The 20,856-nt window shown below is 41.5% G+C and overlaps 1 protein-coding gene across 2 annotated transcripts in view; it reads right to left on the reverse strand.

The window, feature by feature from the left end:
* The window catches only part of Efhc1 (EF-hand domain containing 1), a 66,994-nt gene that overhangs the window by 7,855 nt on the left and 38,283 nt on the right, over positions 1-20,856 (reverse strand). For both annotated transcript variants that reach the window (XM_008825208.3, XM_029559732.1), the window contains 3 exons: positions 11,209-11,349; positions 9,571-9,784; positions 9,084-9,231 (listed from right to left, as the gene is read on the reverse strand). In XM_008825208.3, coding sequence (XP_008823430.2) covers positions 9,084-9,231; positions 9,571-9,784; positions 11,209-11,349 — 503 coding nt within the window. The remainder of the gene's footprint in view (positions 1-9,083; positions 9,232-9,570; positions 9,785-11,208; positions 11,350-20,856) is intronic.

Here is a 20,856-nt window from a genome sequence, read left to right on the forward strand (position 1 = left end):
TTTAAAGGGAGTAATTGTCTCTATTTTATCAACAGATACATGGAGTCTGCCTGTCTGTAGACATTTCTGAGTAACCTTATATAAGTCTTCTAATTGTTGGGGGCTTGGATCTCCCAAGATTATATCATCCATATAAATGTACACAGTGGCATGTGGTAGCAAGTGAGAAGGCCCCAAAAGGGTCTTCACATAGCTTTGGCAGAATGTTGAACTATTGGCCATACCTTGGGGTAAAACAATCCATTCATACCTCTCATCAGGCGTTTTAAAGTTGGTGGAAGGTACAGAGAAAGCAAATTTTTCACAGTCCTGGGGCTGTAGAGGGATAGAGAAAAAGCAATCTTTAATGTCTATAATTATAAGAAATAAATCTGAGGGAATAGCAGGGATTCAAGGCATCCCCCTTAAGGGTGTACCCACTAGGGTCATTTTAGCATTAACTTTATGCAAATCTTGCAACATTTTCCATTTGCCAGAGGCTTTCTTAATAACATAGACAGGTGTGTTCCATGGACTTACAGAAGGCCAGATGTGGCCCAACTGTAATTTTTTTCTGCACAATTTCCTTTAAAGCCTGTAGCTTTGTCTCAGGTAATGGCCACTGCTCCACCCATACCGGCACCCCAGGGGACCACTAGATAGCCGGAACCTGAGGGGCAGTGGCCCTTAGCATTGGGAGTGAACCCAATGCTCTTTCTTTGGGTCCCCCATGTAATTGATATGGTGAGACAACCCTTGAGTTGCTGACTCAGGAAGCTTATCAGACTCTTCAAGATCCAAAAGGTCATCATAAAAGGCCTTGCTATCAGTGGTTATGCAGGCCTGTGCATCCCCCAAAATATCTTGTCCTATGAGGTTGGCAGAAACCCTGCCACCACCAGGGGTCGCACCTCCCCTTTAGCTCCATCTGCATCCTGCCAGGTGAGCCATTCTCAAGTCTCCTCTGATGGGGTGTATCCTCCCATACCTAGGATTCAGGGCCCAGAATTTAGGTGCCATCATGATGGGACCTCCTCCTTTCTAAGAATGGTCCTATCAGCTTGGGCCTAACATCAGTGATAATAGGGACTGTCCAATTCACCATAGATTTTTCTCCTCTCCCAATTGCTCCCTAAGGGCATTGTAAATGTAGTCGATCATGGAGAAGTCCTCATTTTGTCAATGGGGCTGGAGGCTGCCCCCCATTAGTTTAAAGGCTTTCCTTCAATATCAAATCTGGATTTACAATCCTTCTGCCAATGGAGACCTTTGTGGCATCTGTGAAAGGGCATAGATGGGGGTCTTTTTGATAACCCACCTCCAGGCTTAGGCTGGTTCTCTCACTGAGGACAATTTCTTTTAATATGGCCAGTCTGGCCATAGCCAAAACATGGGCCTTCTTTCCCTCTAGGACCCATTGTTACCTGCTGTCCCAGATTAAGTGAATTAAATGCCTGGGTTAAGGCATGAGTCAGAGCCTCTGTTTGCATCTGTAAGACAGCAACCATGGGTTTGGTTTGCCCCCTCTGGGTTCCCACATCCTTGGAGGCAATTATCCATTCTTCCATGGACCTGTCCTTAAGGCCAGCACAGGCTATCTTGTGATCAACATCCATTCCATCCCATACCAAGAGTTTAGTGAATTGCTCCCTCAATGGCCTGGGGGTAATTTTGTTTTAAGCTCTTCTCCACTCTGTCTATAAACTCATAGAGGGGTTCACCAGGCTTTTGATTAATCCCTGCAAAGGGGGATTCAGTAGGCCCCTCGTCCAATTTTCTCCAAGTATTTAATCCTATGACCCTGACCTGTTCTGTATATGGGGCTGGAATGCCCAACTGTTGCTCCCCTGTGGCATAACCATCACTTGAACCAGTCAACATCCCAAAAATAATGGGTACTGGTGCATTGGCACTTGCATTCCTCTCAGTCTGTATCCTGCATTCCTCCATAAAGATGGAACACCATTTAATATATATAGGTCTAGAAAGGACTGCTTTGGTGAGGTCCAGCCAATCCTTTGTAGTACACTGCTGATGAGCCAAGCCTTGGAGGAGAGTATCTACCCAGGGTGATCCTGGGCCATCCTCAGCCACCGCCTTTTAAACAGGGGTCAGGGTACACGCCTCCTGGGTTTACATTAATAGGATACCCTTCTACCCGTGGCCTCACAGAAGCCTCCTGAGCGGGGCCAGAATCCTGGAAATGAGGATGGTTTTCATGGGTTTCAGGAAGCCCTGAAGCTGGCCAGGGCACGCCCAAGGTGCTGCTTGGTACCTTGGCTGCTTTTGGATTCACTTCTGTTGCATTTCTGCCTTCTTCCTCAAACCCTTCCCATGATTCCCATGCTGGGGTTTCTGAAGGCTCATCAGGAGGTGGCGCCAAGGGCTTAGGGTTCTCAGGCCGAAAGCATGCCTTTAAGGCCAAAATAATAGGGTAGAACTCCAGCGGTGGATCAACCCCCAATTGAACCTCCCTTTGTCGAGCTAGACGTTCCACATGTTCCCATGTATCCCCAGTAAAAACATTAGCCCCAAGTAGCCAGGGAGCCAAATGAATCACCTCTGCCCAAACCGTTTGAGCTACGGGATCTGACAAATCCAATCCCCTCCTGCTTTTAAGCATATCTCTCAGCGCTTTAAGTGCTGGGTCTTCAAACTTAAAAATTACGTTACCCATTTTTATGATCTTGCTTACCCCAAACCTCCTCGATTGGCCCCAATCCGTTTTTTCTTCTTCTTTCTTTTCTTCTTTTCACCTTCCTTCGAGTGCCACGTTGAGCGCCAGATGCCGGGGACTCGAACCCACGATCCCCGGCGAGGTGAGGATTGGGGATGAGTAAACACGCTGTTCACCAGCCCACACCACCCTCATTACCCAGGGACACTCAGACACAATGGGGAGCCTAGTCAAGCTGGGACTCATTCATTGCAAGTGTTCCAAAGCTTATAAAGCCACCTGGAACTCCCCCCTCCCCCCTTGAGGGTGTATCTTAAGGATGGTCACGAGCTGATCATGCACTCCTCAGCAATGTGGACGTATTCTTCAGACTTTCAAAGCAAGCCAGGCCACACCCCCAGTAACTTCCCTTCAGACCTATGCAAGGTGGGGCTTTTAGGTCCCCACAGAACGACATGGCAAGATTAGTTCACTGTCATTTACCTTTTGCCCTTCCCGCTCCTCTTGCCTAGAACGCAGAAGGAATGCTTGAAATGGAACTTCACTCTGTGGCTAATGAGTGAATAAATTGCAGGACAGAAGCTACTTGCTAAGTAGGGCATGGCACCGCACCCCTGTAATCCCAGCCCTCAGGAGGCCCAAGCAGAAGGATTGCCATGAGTTTGCGATCAGCCCAGGCTATATAGCTCTAGGACAGCCTGAGATACAGTGAGACCCTGTCTCAAACCAAATTAAATAAATACAAATAGACAAAACCAATTAATTATAACACTATCACACTGGCTAGAGACAGCGGTCTATCTCCAGCCATTGCATTACAGGAGAAACAGAAAACCCCACTGGCTTGTTTCTCTTGTTCCTGGTGTGGCACCAGGTATATGCAAATACAACTCCCACTGACAGCCTGCTTTAAATCAGGAAGTGGTGGTAAGAATGAAAGGGAGAAATCAGAGGCAGGAAACAAAAAGGACACAGCAGCTTGCTGGACAAGGTTTCAAATGGTCAAGGGTATCTAGAAGGTTCCCTCAGATATGGGACACCAATGGCAGTAAGAGAAAGGGCAGAGCTAGCCTGTGCTGTGTACCAGTCACTGTTCCTGCTTCACATGCCCTCACAATTCATCTCAACCTCATGAGACAAATGAGCAGATGCCAAAGACAGGACAATTAGGTGTGCTGGGAAGACGAGATGATGACAGCTTTTCAGTTGTACCAACGGTTCAAAAGACACAATGGAAGGGGAGACGGGAACACAGATGTGAGCCCTGGAGAATGGCTAGGATGGAGAGCAACTCAGACACTGATGTCAAGAGAGTTTAGAGAAGGCAAATGAGGACCCACACCGGGATCTTCAGAGACACAACCTGCAAGACATAAATCGGAAGGTACACCTAACTGGCCCTCAGAGAGGTGGCAGTAGCAGGCTGACTTTCCAGATTAAGACAGCAGGTTTCAAAATGAAAATGGTGAAGAGTAACTGGCACCATGTATGGGTCAAACAGAATCAAGACTGGGGTGGCAAGAGGGAGCTGACATGCAGCCCACATTAGCCTGTGTGTGTTTTTCTTGCTCAGATCTATTAGAATACGGCCGCTGCTGATCATCCATCCGCCTGTGTCTGGCTGCTTTCATGCTGGAAGGGTGGGCTTCAGTAGCTCCAATAGAGATGGTATGACAAGCTGACTCAGCTTCTGCTCATGATCATGAGCTCCCTATTCTCTCGTGTATTTGCTCAAGCCGTTATTAATATAAGCTCTAATACAGGGTATAAGCCCATATATCTGCTGAATTCATAAGTAAATGAGACCGTTATAGTTGAAAACCATCAATGAGCTTCAAAAAAGCAATTCATGAAGAAGCGTGTCTGGACTCTCAAGGGGTCAGAGAAGACATGGTCACAGACACAAAGTAGAAGCATTGCACTTGAAGAAACAGGAGCTCCGTACCTCTGAGAAGAGCAAGAAGAGGGAGGGGTGACTGGGGGAGCCCACAGTGGATCACCTGATGTACATTTGAAATCAATGGTAAAGTCAGAGTAGAGTGCAGGGCTTGAAGATGATGGAAAAAGATTATCTGGAAACTTCTGCAAGGGAAGTGTGGCTGGAAGTGAAAAAGACAGGATCACAGGATTACTGAGGAGAAAAGAAGGGTCTGCGAGGCAGAAGGGCACAGATGAGCATACTCAAGAAACAAGAACACAGTTTATACATGAACGTGTATTTCTACTAGTCACATGGATATGTTTTCCATACAGCGTTGGTTTATCAACCGTGTATATGTTTTTATCCTTAAATCTGAGTTCCAAAGGTCGCAAACGCGACCCCAAAACACCGTAAGAACTTAAGAACGTCAAGCTGCAAAGCCCCCTGTGCAGTATGCTTATTTTCTGGCCCAGAGAAAGCAAATGGCTAGCTGAGGCCAAAATTCATCCTCTTATAATTGTTACTGGATATAAAATGCCCAAGCCTGACAAGTTTTCAGGATGGCTTTCAGTCATTAGTAATCAAACGAAGGAGACATACGTCCTATGGTAAGATTTATTCTAGATTAGGGACATTGGAGCCAAAGCTGGAGTGCAGGGAAGACAGAATGTGACACCTGAATGAATATCACCTTCAAGCGTTTCCTCTTACACAGATAGTAGAAAAGCAAGGTTCAAAACTAGGATATCCACAGATCTCTTATCCCAGAACTTGATTTGCTCCTGATTTTCCTTGCTATAGTTTTCTGAGGGCCCCCAGTGACTTCTTTTCCTCACTGCCAAATATAAAATGGGAAGGATAATTTTGCTGGTAGTATGCTTAAGCAAACAGCTTCCCAGGGTCTGCCTGCTGGCATTTACACAGACGTGGGAAAACAAAAAGAAACAAAACAAAGCAGCCTTCTGAGACACTTGAATTGAAAACCGTGGCCATGAATGGTAAGTGGGTTCTGAGTGCTCACCACTTTCCTAGACAAGGACTCTACTTCTTAGTCCCGATGAGGGAAAGTTAAGATGAGAAAGTTAAGGGAGAGGGAAAAAGTCCCTCACCGCTGGAACTGGACCTAAGTCTCTCCTGACTTTCGGCATCAAATCACCTGCAAAGGGCTAGAATTGTGTTTCTGAGAAAATATCATGAGGACTTCTATGTCTTATAATCAAGACACACATGCCTTGATTCCTTGTGGCTTAGGATCCAGTTAAGAATCCTTTGGCCTTGGCAGATGCTTCTTAATCAGCACCTCATTCTTATCTTTAAATCCACATAATACACCTCATAAACCACTTTATAATCTCATTTATTAAAGAATTCCCTTTTTAATGTTTTTTAAATACTAGGGATGAAACCTTGGGCCTTGCACATGCTAGGGCAAGTGCTATACCTCTGAGCTACATCCTCAGTCTTTGCTCCATTTTATATTTGAGGTATGGTCTCACTAGACTCCTCAGACTGGCCTTGAACTTGTGATAATCCTGCCTCAGCCTCTGGAGTGGCTAGGACTACAGGCTTGTGCCACTAAATCTGGCAAGAAGAATTCTTTAGATCAAATCCAAAACATTTTTACTTAATCTTTTAAATCCTTTGAATAATGTATCTTCAAAATATACCAAAATCATATGTATGTCTTTTATTAATATATTGAAATATTAAATATGACCCTCCCTCTTGAATTCTAAACCTACCCTAAGGTATGTGCAACTATCCTTAACACTCTCTCCTCTCTCCTCTCTCTTCCTCTCTCTCTCTCCACATGCCTATATTAAAATATTTTCTTTATAAACAAGCTTAACTTTGCTTCCTACTGATACTGAAATCCTTTTCTGTGATGTAAGCTCCCAACTATACCTGAGCAGAGATCTCAAAAGAGAATTGCTCAAGTTGAGCGGTGGCCATGGTGAGCCAGATCTCTTGGTTCCACTGACACACAGAGAATTTTTTTTTTTTGCATATTTAACATCTCTGGAATTAGGATATATTTTTTCAATTGATGGTAAATATGAATTATAATTGGTTTCCTTTTTACAATAGCAATATAATAATGCTATACTTTATGTAACTCTTACTTATCTATTCAATGAAATAGAAATTTCACAAATTCTTGTAATTCCTACTATATGACTACATTAATACAAACAATGAGAAGCCCTGCCAATCAGATTTGTCTACCTATTGGTGTCTGTACCCACATGTTCCACCTTCCTGCCTGTCACCAAGATCAAAGTTTCAAAGACTAATTCCAGAACCCTGAGTGTTCCCGTGACACTGTAAGGCTCTGCAAAGTCAAACTCTTCTGTTAACAATACTATTTTAATTATGTGTTTGCCTGTGTATGAGTAAGTGCAAGTGTTGAGTGCAGATACCTGTGGAGGCCAGAAGAGGGTGCTGGACCTCCTGAAGCTGGAGTTACAGGCAACTGTGAGCCACCCAGTGTGAATGCAGAGATTCCAACTAGGGTCCTCTGCAAGAGCACTACATGCACTTAACTTCTCAGCCTTCTCTCCAGCCCCACTATTTACCTTTTTATTCCTGTTTTCTCACAACTACACAATAGATTTCCACAAATATTACACAATGAATGATACTGTAGCAGGCTGAATTTAAACAGCAAATAAAGGGGGCTGGAGAGTTGGCTCAGTGGTTAAGAGCACTGGCTATTGTTCCAGAGGTCCTAGGTTTGATCCCCAGCACTCACATGGTGGCTAACAACCATCTGTAACCCTAGTTCCAGGGGAATCTGATGCCCTCTTCTGACCTCTGCAGGCATTGCATGACACAGGTGCGCTTAAACATTCAAGAAATTAGCAAAAAAAGTAAAACAATGTTAACTGTTCTCAATCGTTTTTGTTTAGGAAAATATAGTTATTTTTTTTTTACAAAAGTTGTTATCTTTTGTGGCTCCATTGGTAGAGTACTTGCTTAGCCTGCAGGAGGCCCTGAGTCCCATTCCCAGCTCCACATAAACCAGCTGTAGTGGTGCACACACTGGGAGGTGGAAGTAGGATTGCTGCTCCAAAAGTATATAGTTAATAATCTTTATGATTTCTTTTTCTTTCTTTCTTTCTTTCTTTCTTTCTTTCTTTCTTTCTTTCTTTCTTTCTTTCTTTCTTTTCTTTCCTTTTCTTTCTTTCCTCTCTCTCTCCCTCCCTCCCTCCATGGTGTATGTGTGTGTGTTGTGTCTCAGAGTTTCGCATAGCTTAGGCTGGCCTCAAACTCCCTATGTAGCTGAGGTTAGCCTTGAACTCTTGATCCGCCTGCCTGTACCTCCTAAGTACTGGGATTGCAGGTATGCACTCCCACATCTGACTCTGGTCTATTATCAACAAAACAGTCAGAGCAGTCTTTTTAAAGTATATATGACAATTTTATACCCTTCTCAGAAACTCCTAACAGGTCTCCACTGCATTCAGAGAAAAGTCCATATATTTCCAAAGATCTTCCCAGTAGATCTTACACAATTCTACACAAAGTAGAAATACACATTTGTAATTTCCTCATTTCACTACTTATCCCTCCTCTCCTCACTCAGTCCATTTCCGACTATTTCTTGCCTGTTGCTTGAGCATGCTAGATTGGGCATGCTACCAGTCAGGGCCTTTGCCCTCAATATTCGCTCTTCCCGAAGAGCTCTTCTACACGTCTGTCCCTTATCATCAAAGGGTCTGATCACTGTCACCTTCTCAGGGTGCCTCCACCTACCCTGAGCAATTACAAACCACTGCCAACCTCCATAAAATGCTTACCACCCAAATGGCACTTTTCACTAAATATACTGTGTAATTTACCTGTGCCACTGTCTATCAACTCCTGCTAAGGTTAACTCCACAAGGGCAATAATTTATCTATTTTGTTTACTGATAAGACCAGTGGCCTAGTGATAACATTTGAAATAGATAACAGGCATTCAATAATTATTTGCTAAAAGAATAACAGTTGGAAAAGTTAGCTGTTATTATGTTGGATCTGAGGAACCCTCTATGTTTAATAACTTCCAAATGGTGAGAGGAATCTGAAATTTTAAAATGTGATTATGCATTCATTTGACAAGAATTACTTCCAAGGGGACTGAAGAGATGGCCTAGTGGGTAAAAGCACTTGCTGAATAAGTATGAGGACCCAAGTTCAGATCCCAACACCTACATTAAAAAAAAAAAAAAAAAACAAAGCTGGATGCATGCAACCCAGCTCTTTGAGGGGAAGAGAAAGGAGGATGGCTGGAGCCACCAGCCTAGCTCCAGGTTCAGTGAGAGACCCCGTCTCAAAGGAACAAGTCAAAGAGTGACAGAACAATATACCCAATGTTCTCCTCTGGCCTTCACACATACACATGCACATATACTACATATACATATCACACACACACACATACACAAACACACACAGAGGAATTACTTTTTAAGTATCTTTTATGTGCCAGATCCTAAAAGGACCCTTGGCAGTCAAACTTACTTTTCCAGCTCTGGTGCAGGAACATCTGTCTTTTGCACACGGTTCTGGATTGAGGCGAGGGCTTCTGGTGAATACTGGTCAGCATTGCTCTGCATGTATTTTATGACATATTCATCTGTATCAAGGATGATGAACCGATGGCCAAAGACTGAGGAGAGCGCAGCAGTACACTTAGTTCAATTATGTTTCTCTAGTGTAATCAGGAATTAATATCTTTTTAATAATAAATCCACAGATACACATTTGTTAGACTAATGAATTCTGAACAGCTGTATAATTTAATGTGCAGTTTTCTCAGGGTTCCGGAAGTTCAGTGTTAACATCTAATTAATGGAACCAACAATGTAGAATCAACAAATGCAATCAGTTTGGACTTTAACTGGTAAGAAGATTAAGAAATGGCACTATTAATACAATAACATTAGCAGTATCTCAATTGGAACATTTTCCCATCCTATGGGAAATTCTGAGCCATGTTTAGTCTTACCCTCAACCACAGCACCAATGTAGAAGTCACTAGGCCCATAGTAGATGGGGTTGTCCACTGGGCAGAATGGTTTAACAACTTTAGTTCTGCCAAGGAATTTGCCCCCAAGGATACCAGAATTTCGAACAGGAGGCTCAAAGATACTGATCATATCAGTGGCTAGGAAGTAAGAGAAGATAAATCGGCGCTCTTTGTCTTCTAGGATGGGAGATTCCTAAAAAGATGAAGAAAAAATAATATGAACGTTCATGATCTGTTTAGGCACCCAAAAATAAAATACCTGTAGGGGCCAGGAATATGATATAAATGAAGCAAGCTGGACTCATATAAGCAGGCCATGTATTGAGAGTCCACAGTAGGGCAGATGGGCGTCATTGAGGGAAGACCTCAATGGGAGGTTGCAGTAACTCCAGTTGATTGCTGCCTTGTGGGACTATGGACTCAGTGTTGTCAGATCTTCTAGTTTTCCAAAAGAAGAAAACTCCATATTGCTGTTTAAAAAGCCCTGGTTTTTCTGTTTCATATGTTTCAGAACTTCAAATAGCCAAAAACCAGCTGTAACCACCCCTCAAAAGGGGGTGTTATTTCCTTAAACGTAGTGGACAAGGTTTTTTGGGTTTTGTTTTTTTGTTGTTGTTGTTTTTTGGTTTTTGGTTTTTTTTTTTTTGCTTGAGCTTGATTTTGAACTTAGGTCTGTTTCCAAACTCCATGTTGTCAGGTCATTTGTTATATATATATATTTTTTTTTTCTCTTAAAAGAAGTGTCTATTAATCTAGTATAATTCAATTTTCTACACTTAATAAGTATAAAATGTATCCATGTAGTTATCACAGCTAGTGCCAGTAGTGGTCTCTACTCTAAGAAAATCACAGTATCCTGGAAAGGTACATCCCCAAATGACTTGAATATAGTATAGAAATTTGCAATTGCTTAATAAAGAGGCAAGATAGACTGTCAAAACTTGAGGTGTAGGGGCTAGAAATATGGTTCAGTACTTAGCATGTACTACTCTTGCAGAGGGCCCGAGCTCAATTCCCAGCACCTACGTCAGGTGAGTCACAGCCACCTGTAACCCCAGCTACAAGGGATCCTATGCCCTCTTCTGAACTCCAGCTGCACTCCTGTGTATGTACATCCCCACAGAAGCACACACATACACATAGTTAAAAATAAAATAATTCTTTTAAAGAATTGAGGTGAGGGGCTGGAGAGATGGCTCAGCGGTTAAAAACACTGGTTGTTCTTGCAGAAGACCTAGGTTCGAATCCCAGAACCCACATGGCAGCTAACAACTGTCTGTAACTGCAGTAGCAGGGGATCTGACAGTCTCTTCTGGCCTCCATGGGCATTGCACAACACAGGTGCACTTACCTATATGCAGGCAATAGCGCATACAAATAAAATTTAAAAAATAAATAATTTTTTAAAAGTTTAAATAATTGAGGTGAGGACGGAAGATATTATAGATCTAGGAAAGTTTCACAGGGAGATGGGATTGGAGAGGAGTCGTGGTTCAGAGGCACTATACCTAACACCAAGTAACCTTCTTGAAACTATTCTATAGCCTACAGACAAAAGGGACAATTGCACAATGTACTGAGGTAGAAAAGGATCTTAGTGAATAAAATTCATCTCACCAGCTTAGCCAGATAGCGGAGCACCTTGTTGTCATTCACCAGCAGTTTAATAACGTCTTTTTTTGGAGCTTTTGGAATGAGAACAAAACAATTCTGAGCAGAGTCTTCAACTAGTCCATAGCCGTTATATGGAGGTAGTTCCTGAGATAAACAAAAGCAAAGCAGGCGCCACTTACAGTACAATGACATAAAAGGTTACCATAGTTTCTTTTGAAAAAATCAACTCCGAAAAACACTTAAAAGCAACTTCTGAGCTAGGCACGGTGGTGCCTGAATGTAACCCCAGTACTTTGGGAGACTGAGGCAGGAGGGCTACTATGTGTTCAAGGCCACCTGGGCTAAACGAGTAAGTATCAGGCCAGTAAGGGCTACATAGTAAGATCCCATCTCAAGAAACTTCAAAACCAAACCAAACTAAGACAAAAAACAATATATATGTATATGTGTATATATATGTTATATATATGGTAATATGTAGTTACATTAGAGTTACATAGTACAAGGAATTTAATAGAAAAATGGCAAAGAGTAGCTAGCACAACATATGTGTGGATGTTTTATTATATAGCTTTCATTAAACAGAAGGCCTAGGTTAGGGCAAAACAAACTCCATTTTGCTGTGCTCTCTCAGAAAACTCGGCTTATGCACGGCTTCACTTGTAGAGACTTTCCTCAAATTTTTTATATATTGTACTCAGACACTTAATAAGTTTAGTCCACAAGGTACCTAGTGCCATATTTAACACCAATGCCATGTTAAAAATACTAGAAATATTGTGGTAAACAGGAGAAAAATAGCATATATGAAATTGTAACCACACCTCTTCCAACTCTAGCTCTAATGCACACACACAGAGACAGACAGACAGACAGACAGACAGACAGACAGACACACACACACACACACACACACACACACACACACACATGGAGAGAGAGACTCTGCGTGATCTGCAAAATGGTTCTCAGATCTGCCATGCTGAAGCCCATACACTAGAAGAGAGAGATCACAGACAGGTCAATGGGCTTCTGTATCCTAGGATGACAAGGACGTCTGCAATTAGGACTCAAGGCAGAATTGGATCCTACTTCAGTAATGAACATGCCCAATAGTCTCTGTCTAGTTCTAGCAATTACACTGTAGCATGATCAGTGAATGTGATGAAACTGAGGAAAAAGTCATAGAAAGGGAATAGGCAGTACGCTGTTGTTTTCTGATAACATTTGTTGTATGACTTTCTTTTACATAGATAATCACAATACTTGACAGAATAACTGAAGGGAAGAAGGATGTATTCTGGCTCACAGCAGCAGAGCATGGCAAGTGAAGCCTGTAGGGGAAGCTGTTTACCTCACCGCAGACTGGGAAGCTGAAAGGGACAGGAAGTAGGGGCTAGGTATAACCTTCAAAGCTCCACATCAGTGACCTCTTCCACCAGCTAGGTCCCACCATCTAAAGGTTCAACAGCTCTCCAAACACAGTACCACCAGGTGGGTACTTAAACCATAACCATTTCAGATTTAAACCATAACATTTAGCCACAGCTTCCTCTCTCAACCCTGATATGGCTTCCTATCCCAAGTTTCCACTCATTGTTTAGGGTTAAGATGATGGATGTGCAATGAACAGGGATCAGCATGTAATAACTAAAAAGTATTTTCTTCTTGGTAAGTGAAAATTTCCTACTCATTTCAAACAAAGACTTTCAAGGATGGGCAGAGAGAATTTATTTATATTACAACTGCATATTATAGAGAATTGATCAGAAAGAAACTGACAAGTTAGTGGCCTCACAGAGGCTAGAAGGGAGTGTTAGATTCCCTGGAGCTAGAGTTACAGGTGGTTGCAAGGCACCTGACATGGGTTCTAGGAACTGAACTTGAGTCCTCTGCAAGAGCAGTGCACACTCTTAACCACTAATCCATCTCTTCAGCCCTTGTATGAATATTTTATTATATAGTTTTTATTCAACTGAAGAGTTTGGATACGGCAAAACAAAACAAAGTCCCTATTGGTTCTCTGGCTATCTGTGCTCTTTCTGCAAGCCTTTCTTTCTTTCTTTCTTTCTTTTTTCTTAGAAGACAGACTATGTAAAGAAAACAAACAAACAAAAAACAAAAAAGCCCAAAAAACAGATTATACCGGTGAGGAGGGGGACAGATGTACTCTAAAACTCAAAAGCTTTCTTGGAGCCAAAAGCTAAATCAAAGTCATTACCATATTGCCATTCCTCCTTACCCTAGGTCCTCCTCCTCTTCTACCCCCTGCCCGTTTTAAAGACAGGGTCTTTCTATGCTCTCTAGTCTAGCCAGGAACTCACTATGTAACCCAGGCTGACCTCAAACATTTGATCCTCATTTTCCCGAGTGCTCAGATTTATAGTTGTGTGTCACTATGCCTTACCCTACCTCTTCTTTGTGTGAGTTTTTGATCTAGAACAGAAATGCTCTTGTATCTTCTTACAATGTCACCTTTGGCAAGTCCTTGTAACTACTAACTCACCCTCTCCTATCTATAAACTAAAGTGGTGGAATAGTTTGCTTAATTAAAATACAGATCTGTTCCCAGGATAGTAGAACAAATATTAAAAACATATTTAGGGGCAAGGGGCTTATTAAACTTATTTTTAAAATATTTTATTTATTATTTTGATTTTACATGTATGAGTATATTACCTGCATATATGTGAGTGTACCCATGTCGTGCAATTCCCACAGAGGTCAGAAGAGGGAATCCAATTCCCCTGGAACTGGAGTTATAAATGGTTGTTATCTGCCATATGGGTGCTGCGAATCAAACCCCGGTTCTCTGCAAGAGCAACCAGTGCCCTTAGCCACTGAGACATCTCTCCAGCCCCCACACTTCTTTTATTTTTTATACACATAAATAAAAATTATAATAAAGAATTCTTCATCATTATATAAAAAGGATTATACATCATAAGCAGGATAATTATATATATATATGTGGAATTCAGTTCATGGCTTCAAGGTTGGTTCAACACTCAACACTCAACCAATTTAATTCAGCATATTAAGAAGAAAATTCACATGATCCTATCACAATAGATACTGAAAAGACATTATACAAAATCCGATGCCCTTTTAATAAGTTTTTTTATAGTTTAGAAGACTTGAAAAAAAATAATTTATTGAGAATTTCAAACAGGCATATAAGCATGTAAGGTGTTTTGATCAAATCCATGGCCACTCCCTCCCCTCCAACTCCGTGTCACCATTCCTGGCTCCTGGTTCCATTTTTGGGTGTTTTGATCAAATCCATGCCCACTCCCTCCCCTCCAACACCTCTCATATCTCCCCATCACTTTTTTCTGATAACTTCATGTACATTTTCTTCTTCTTTTTTTTAAATGGGGCTTTTTGCTACTCTAACATTCCCCCCTCTGAAGAGGTAACCCTAAAATCTTTAAGGATTAGGTAAGAGCTCCCAAATACTTTTGACATTTTTGGCTAACAGGCCCAAAGACATTTTGACTTTTAGCCAAGGAGCTAAAAGTCAACCTCTCTGAAGAGGTTACCCAGCTTGTGGGTAGGGAATTGGGAAGACTGCTCTGGCTTCTTCCATGCTGAAGAGGGACGCAGGTTGGGTTACCCAGCTTGTGGATAGGAAATTGGGACTCAGACCACTCTGGCTTCTTCCATGCTGAACAGGGACCCAGGGTGAGGCAAGTGGGGTACCCCTTCAGTGGGTCTATCTAAAAGACTCCCGTACCCCTTCAGTGGGTCAATCTAAAAGGCTCCCAAATTACATATCTCTTACCTATAGGGGGAAAAGAAAGTCCTTGACTGGTGAATAGGAGATGTGAAAGAAGAGTGAAGGCAAGAGTAATTGTCATTACAAGTTACAGACAGGGAACTAAAGAAAAGTCAGAATAGGGCAAATTTCAAATGTTCATATGAGAGTCCATTGGGAAGCTCTCAAACTTCTTAATCAATGTGTATATTCATTGATAATGAGGTATATCAAGATAAAAAATTAACAGCAAGATACAGCACATTTTCCTTCCAGAAATTTTATTGCTTCTGGGAACTCACAGCATAGAAAAATACAAATCCTAATTGGAAGTCATTTTAATGAAACCTTGTTTTTTTAACATCTTCCCTAAGATATTATTGGCTTTCTTGGGAAGAGAGTACATGCTTTGTAGGCAATCTTTTTCAGCCAGTTCAAGAAACCTATTATTACATATTTCCTATTTATTAGGGACTGTATTGGGTGCTAGGAATAGATACAAAAATAAGACTTAGTTTCTGGCCTAAGGAAGTTAAAGTCAAATAGAAAAGATTCATAGTAGATATTTTAATGGATACATGCTAGTGGAGAATGTCAAGCGATACTCTAAGAAGAGAGACAAAGCCTTTTGCCTTGTCTAAAAGTCCTGGAGAGGCCTTCTTAGAGAAGACATGGTCTATACTAAGCACTAAGTATAAAAGAGAGCTGTGAATGATGGAAAAGTGGTTCCAAGGGAGTTTAAAAAGGATGCTCTGCTGGCAGAATACATGGAATTCAGTACACATGGTGATTACGAACAAGGAGGACTTACTTCAAACAAATGAGAAGAGAGGTAAGGGCCTGGGTCAGAGAAATTCAATAGTCCTGTGTTCTTATTCATGCCTTAAAAAATTATTTATTATTTTTATTTTATGTGTATGAGTGTATTGCCTGCATGTCTATAAGTGCACCCATGTCATGTAATGCCTATGGAGATCAGAAGAGGGTGCCAGATTCTCCTGGAACTGGAGTTACAAATGGTTGTTAGTCACTATTTGGGTGAGAACAAACCCAAGTCCTTTTAACAGCATTCAGTGCTCTTAACCACTGAGCAATTCTCTCCAGTCCCACAAAACCACATTATCTTGAAGGTACCCAGGATGGCAGCAATGGAAAAGTCTGAGAGCCTCTTTATATCATGGATAATTAAATTTTCCATTCTCCAATTAGGATTCTTACCTTGGCTTCACGTGCTGGGGATCAAATGATTTATTTTCTATTTCTGTGTATGTGAGGGGTGTGTGTGTGTGTGTGTGTGTGTATAGGCCAGAGGTTGATGTGGGTGGCTTCAATTGCTCTCCACCTTATTTGAGACAAAGTCTCTCACTGAACCTGTAGCTCATGGATTTGGCTAGGCTGGCTGACCAGCGAGCTCCAGAAATCCATCTGACTCTGCCTCCCCAGTGCTAAGATTACAGGAACACACTGCTATAGCTGGCTTTTATGTGGATGCGGAGGTTCTGAACTCAGGTCCTCATGCTTGTACAACGAGCACTTCACTAAGCCATCTCCCCAGCCCTTATTTTATTGTTTGAGAATCTCAGGTAGCCCAGGCTGGCCTCCAACTTGCTACATAGCTGGGGCTGACCTTGAACTCCTGATTCTCCTGCCTCTATTTCCCAACTGCTGGGATTACAGGTGCACCACCATATCAGGCTTATACAGTGCTGGGGACCGATCCCAGGACTTTGTGCATTCTAGGCAGGCACTCTTTCAACTGAGCTACAGTTCCACCACTAACATTAAAAAAAAATTTTTGAGCTGGGTGTGGTAGTGCACACCTTTGATCCCAGCACTTGGCGGGAGTCAGCGGCAGGCAGATCTCTGTGAGTTTGAGGCCAGCCTGGTCTACATATTGAGTTCCAGGCCAACTGAGGCTACAGGAAGACCCTGTCTCAGTAAAACAAAAACATTTTTTGATGTATTTATTTTTATTTTTTATTTGTATGAGTATTTTGCCTGCATGTCTATAAGTGCACCTGTGTTGTACAATGCCCGAGGAGGTGAGAAGAGGGTGTCAGATCCTCTGGAACTGGAGTTAGGGATGGGTGTTAGCTGCCATATGGTGCTGGGATTTGAATGTGGGTCCTCTGTAAGAGCAGGCAGTACTCTTAACCACTGAGCCATCTCTCCAGATCCTCACTCCTTTATTTTAAGAAGAAAGAGTTCAATGACATGGTTTTATACACATAACAGAGATACAAATATGAAGCGCAGGAATTCACATCCTATTATACAGATGGGCAAAAGACTATGCATAGTCGAGTTGTTCCTGCCAGAGCAGGTAGAGTATGTGCTGTTAGTCTGTGATACTACCCGACCTCAGTACCTTGGGCACTTCTTGAATTTGTTGTATGATGTGTAATACTTAAAGCATATGATTTTCTGGGACTAGAGAGATGGCTCAGCAGTTAAGAGCACTGACTGCTCTTCCAAAGGACCTGGGTTTGATTTTTCAGCTCCCATATGACTAACAACCATCCATGACTCCAGTTCCTGGAAACCCCCTCTTCCGGCATCTGCAGGATTTGCATGACATGGGTACACTTACATGCAGACAAAACACTCATGGACATAAAATACAAATAAATTTTAAAAAAGTTTAAAAAGCATGTGATTTTCAATTGAAAGGTTAGCTAAAACTCTGAAGGCTCAAAGTTTTAAGTTTATCAGATTACTACTTTGATACATTAAAATTAGCACGAAGGTATTCTCAGCCCAGAGTGAACTTTCATGGTACATGGTTCTAATGAAAGTTATGTTTCAATGAAGGTAAGTCATTTTCCAACATCTTTTGTTAGTTTTTGTTTTGCTTCCAATCAGTTTTTGAGAAAGGATTTAATAAACAGGCAAAGAATAATTAAAAGCCCTTGGGTCTAGCTTTTTAAAAGATGTATCTTTAAAAAAAAATCAGAATGAACAGAAGTGTTATAAAAGTAATGAAAAAGAAACCCAAGGGAAGATGGCAGAGTAGGAAAGACCAGAACTCTGTCCCTCTGCCTAGAGAACAGCTCTGGCAGAATGTACTACAAGTAATTAGCTTCAAACTCTGGAGTCCACTGAAACCTTGTAACTGCCGGGAGAAAGCTTAGACAGTGGATAATTTTTTTTAAAATTTTCAACTCTTAGTTCAGAAACAGCTGCTTACTCTACCCCTGCCCCACCCCCCAGACCTGTGGTAGGCAGTCCATGCAACCCGTATACACTAGCAGGGAACCAAACTGAGTGAAAAAGCACCCCAGCCTTCAATTCTGGGCACCTGTGTCCTGATCGGTGTGTGGTACTTCTGGTAACAAAAGCGCAGAAACAGAGGCAGATGGGCACTGCTGTTGCTCCTCTGCACCCTGCTGCAAGCTCCTGTCTCTCCAGGTGAGGTAACTTCCAGGTAAAGGGCAAGAGCCCCATTTCACTGCATTTTCCCCTCCTATGGAGGCTAGATATTAAAGAATAAGACACTGGAAAACAAGTGCACCTGTGAGGAAAATGAGAACATGATTATGCATGCCCAGGAAACACTACAGGGCCAGAAAAGACATGAGAAGACCTTAAATTTGCACCTTAGGCTGATACCTGTACTGAAACAGTCTGTAACAATCAAGAAAACAAAATCAAGAATAAAAACACTTCGTCCTCCAGCAAACCTGGGGAAGAGGAGAATCTGATTTCCAGAGCTACCTCAATATTAGTTATAAAAATCTAATTTTCAAGCTAGGCATGGTAGCACATGCCTGTAATTCCAGCAGTTGGAATGCTCAGGCAGGAGGATCATAAGTTCAAGGCCAGCCTAGAATATATAATGAGACTGTGTTTCAAAAATGAATGAATGAACATCTAGTTTTCAATCACAAAACACATGGCATACAAAAGAACTAGAAAAATGACACAAGAAAAGAAAAAAAGAATAGAGACTATCTCTGAAAAAGAGCCAATGGAAGATATACTTGATAATGACTTTTAACAACAAGTGTCTTTTAAAAACCTTAGAGAATTAAAGGAGGGGCTTGACAGATGGCTCAGTGGTTAAGAACACTGGCTACTCTTGCAAAGGACTTAGATTCAGTTTCTAGCACCCACATGGCAGCTCACAGCTGTCCATGATTCCAGTTCCAGGGGATCTGATCCCCTCTTCTGGGGATTGCATGTACTTGATGTACTTATATACATGTAGGCAAAACACTCATACATATAAAATTTAAAAACATAAAATATTTACATCTTCCTGCTGCAGGACTAGGATGGGAACTGCTGGTCATGTGCTACAGACCACCCTGGTGAGCTAGTCAGAATCTACCCAGTTCTTCACCATTCCCACACTCATGTCCTAGCCGTGACTGTCCACCTGGTACATTGGACCAAACTGGAATCACCCTGTCCCATCAATAAAAAAATCAAAAGGGAGACCCGAAGCACAGACCAATTAACTATTCATACCTAATCAAAAATCAAGCTATAACAACAATAAAAACAGAACCAAATTTCTACACAACAAAGACTGGCTAGAATTTCATATCAGCTCACAACCAGCAAGGGAAGTCCATATGCCCAGGTCACAATGCAAAAACACAAGTAATATGAAAAATCAAAATAATATGTTCCCACCAAATCCTACCAGTCCTATGGAAGTATTATACTATGCAAAATAAACAGAGGACCCCAGAACATGGAACTTAAAAGAACAATCATAAGCATGATCAAAGAATTGAAGGACTTTAAAGAACACACAATCACCTCAAGAAATTCAGAGAGGATAGGAATAAACTGACTGAAACTAAAAGTGAATCCACAAAAGAGACAGAAATATTGGAGAAAACTGAAGCTGAGATGAACATGGAATTGAAAAACTCAATGACAGGATAAAGTCTTACCAGAAGCATGAATCAAATGGAAAATAGAATATCAAGATAAAATTGGAAAATTGGATTGCTCAAGCAAAGAATATGAAATTTTTTTCTTTTTTTGGTCTTTTTGAGACAGGGTCTCCCTGTAGCCCCAGCTGTCCTGGATTCACTATGGAGACCAGGCTGGCTTCAAACTCAGATCCACCTGCCTCTGCCTCCTGAGTGCTGGGATTAAAGGCATGCACCACCATGCCCGGCTGAAAATCTTTTTTTAAAAACACAGAAGGGAATATGCAGGAGCTGTGGGACACTATGAAAAAGCCCAATCTACAAATTATAGGCCTAGAGGAAGGAGAAGAATCTCAGATCAATGGCATTGACCAGATCTTTAACAGGATTATAGAAGGAAACTTCCCTAAATTAAGCAAAAACATACCCATAAAGATACAAGAAGCATATAGAACACCAAATAGGCAGGACCAGAACAGAAATTCCCCATGGCATATCATAGTGAAAACACTAAATATACAGAACAAAGAGAAGGTACTGAAAACTGTAAGAGATAAACAAAAATTACATATAAAGGAAACTCATCAGAATAACAGCTGACTTTTCAATGAAAATTTCAAAAATCAGAAGAGCCAGGAGCAATGTATTCCAAATTCTAAATGACCACAGATGCCAAACCCACATTAATTTAATCAGCAAAACGGTCTATCATAGCCAAAAGAGAAAGAAAAATCTTCCATGATATAACAAATGGCACCATGAAACAAGTAGATGTTGCTATCTGACAAAATAGACCTCAAAATAAAATTAATCAGAAGAAATAAAGAAGGTCATTTCATTCTGATGAAGGGAACAATTTACCAAGACATTATAGTACTAAACATACATGCACCAAACTTTGGTGCATGCAATTTCATAAATGGAGTACTATTGAACTTCAAGACACAGATTAACTGCAACTCAGTAACAGTAGATGACGTCAATATTCCACTTTCTCCAATAGACAGG

The sequence above is a fragment of the Nannospalax galili genome, unplaced genomic scaffold (genome assembly GCF_000622305.1).
Source record: "Nannospalax galili isolate Female #2095 unplaced genomic scaffold, S.galili_v1.0 scaffold329, whole genome shotgun sequence".
Lineage (NCBI taxonomy): Eukaryota > Metazoa > Chordata > Mammalia > Rodentia > Spalacidae > Nannospalax > Nannospalax galili.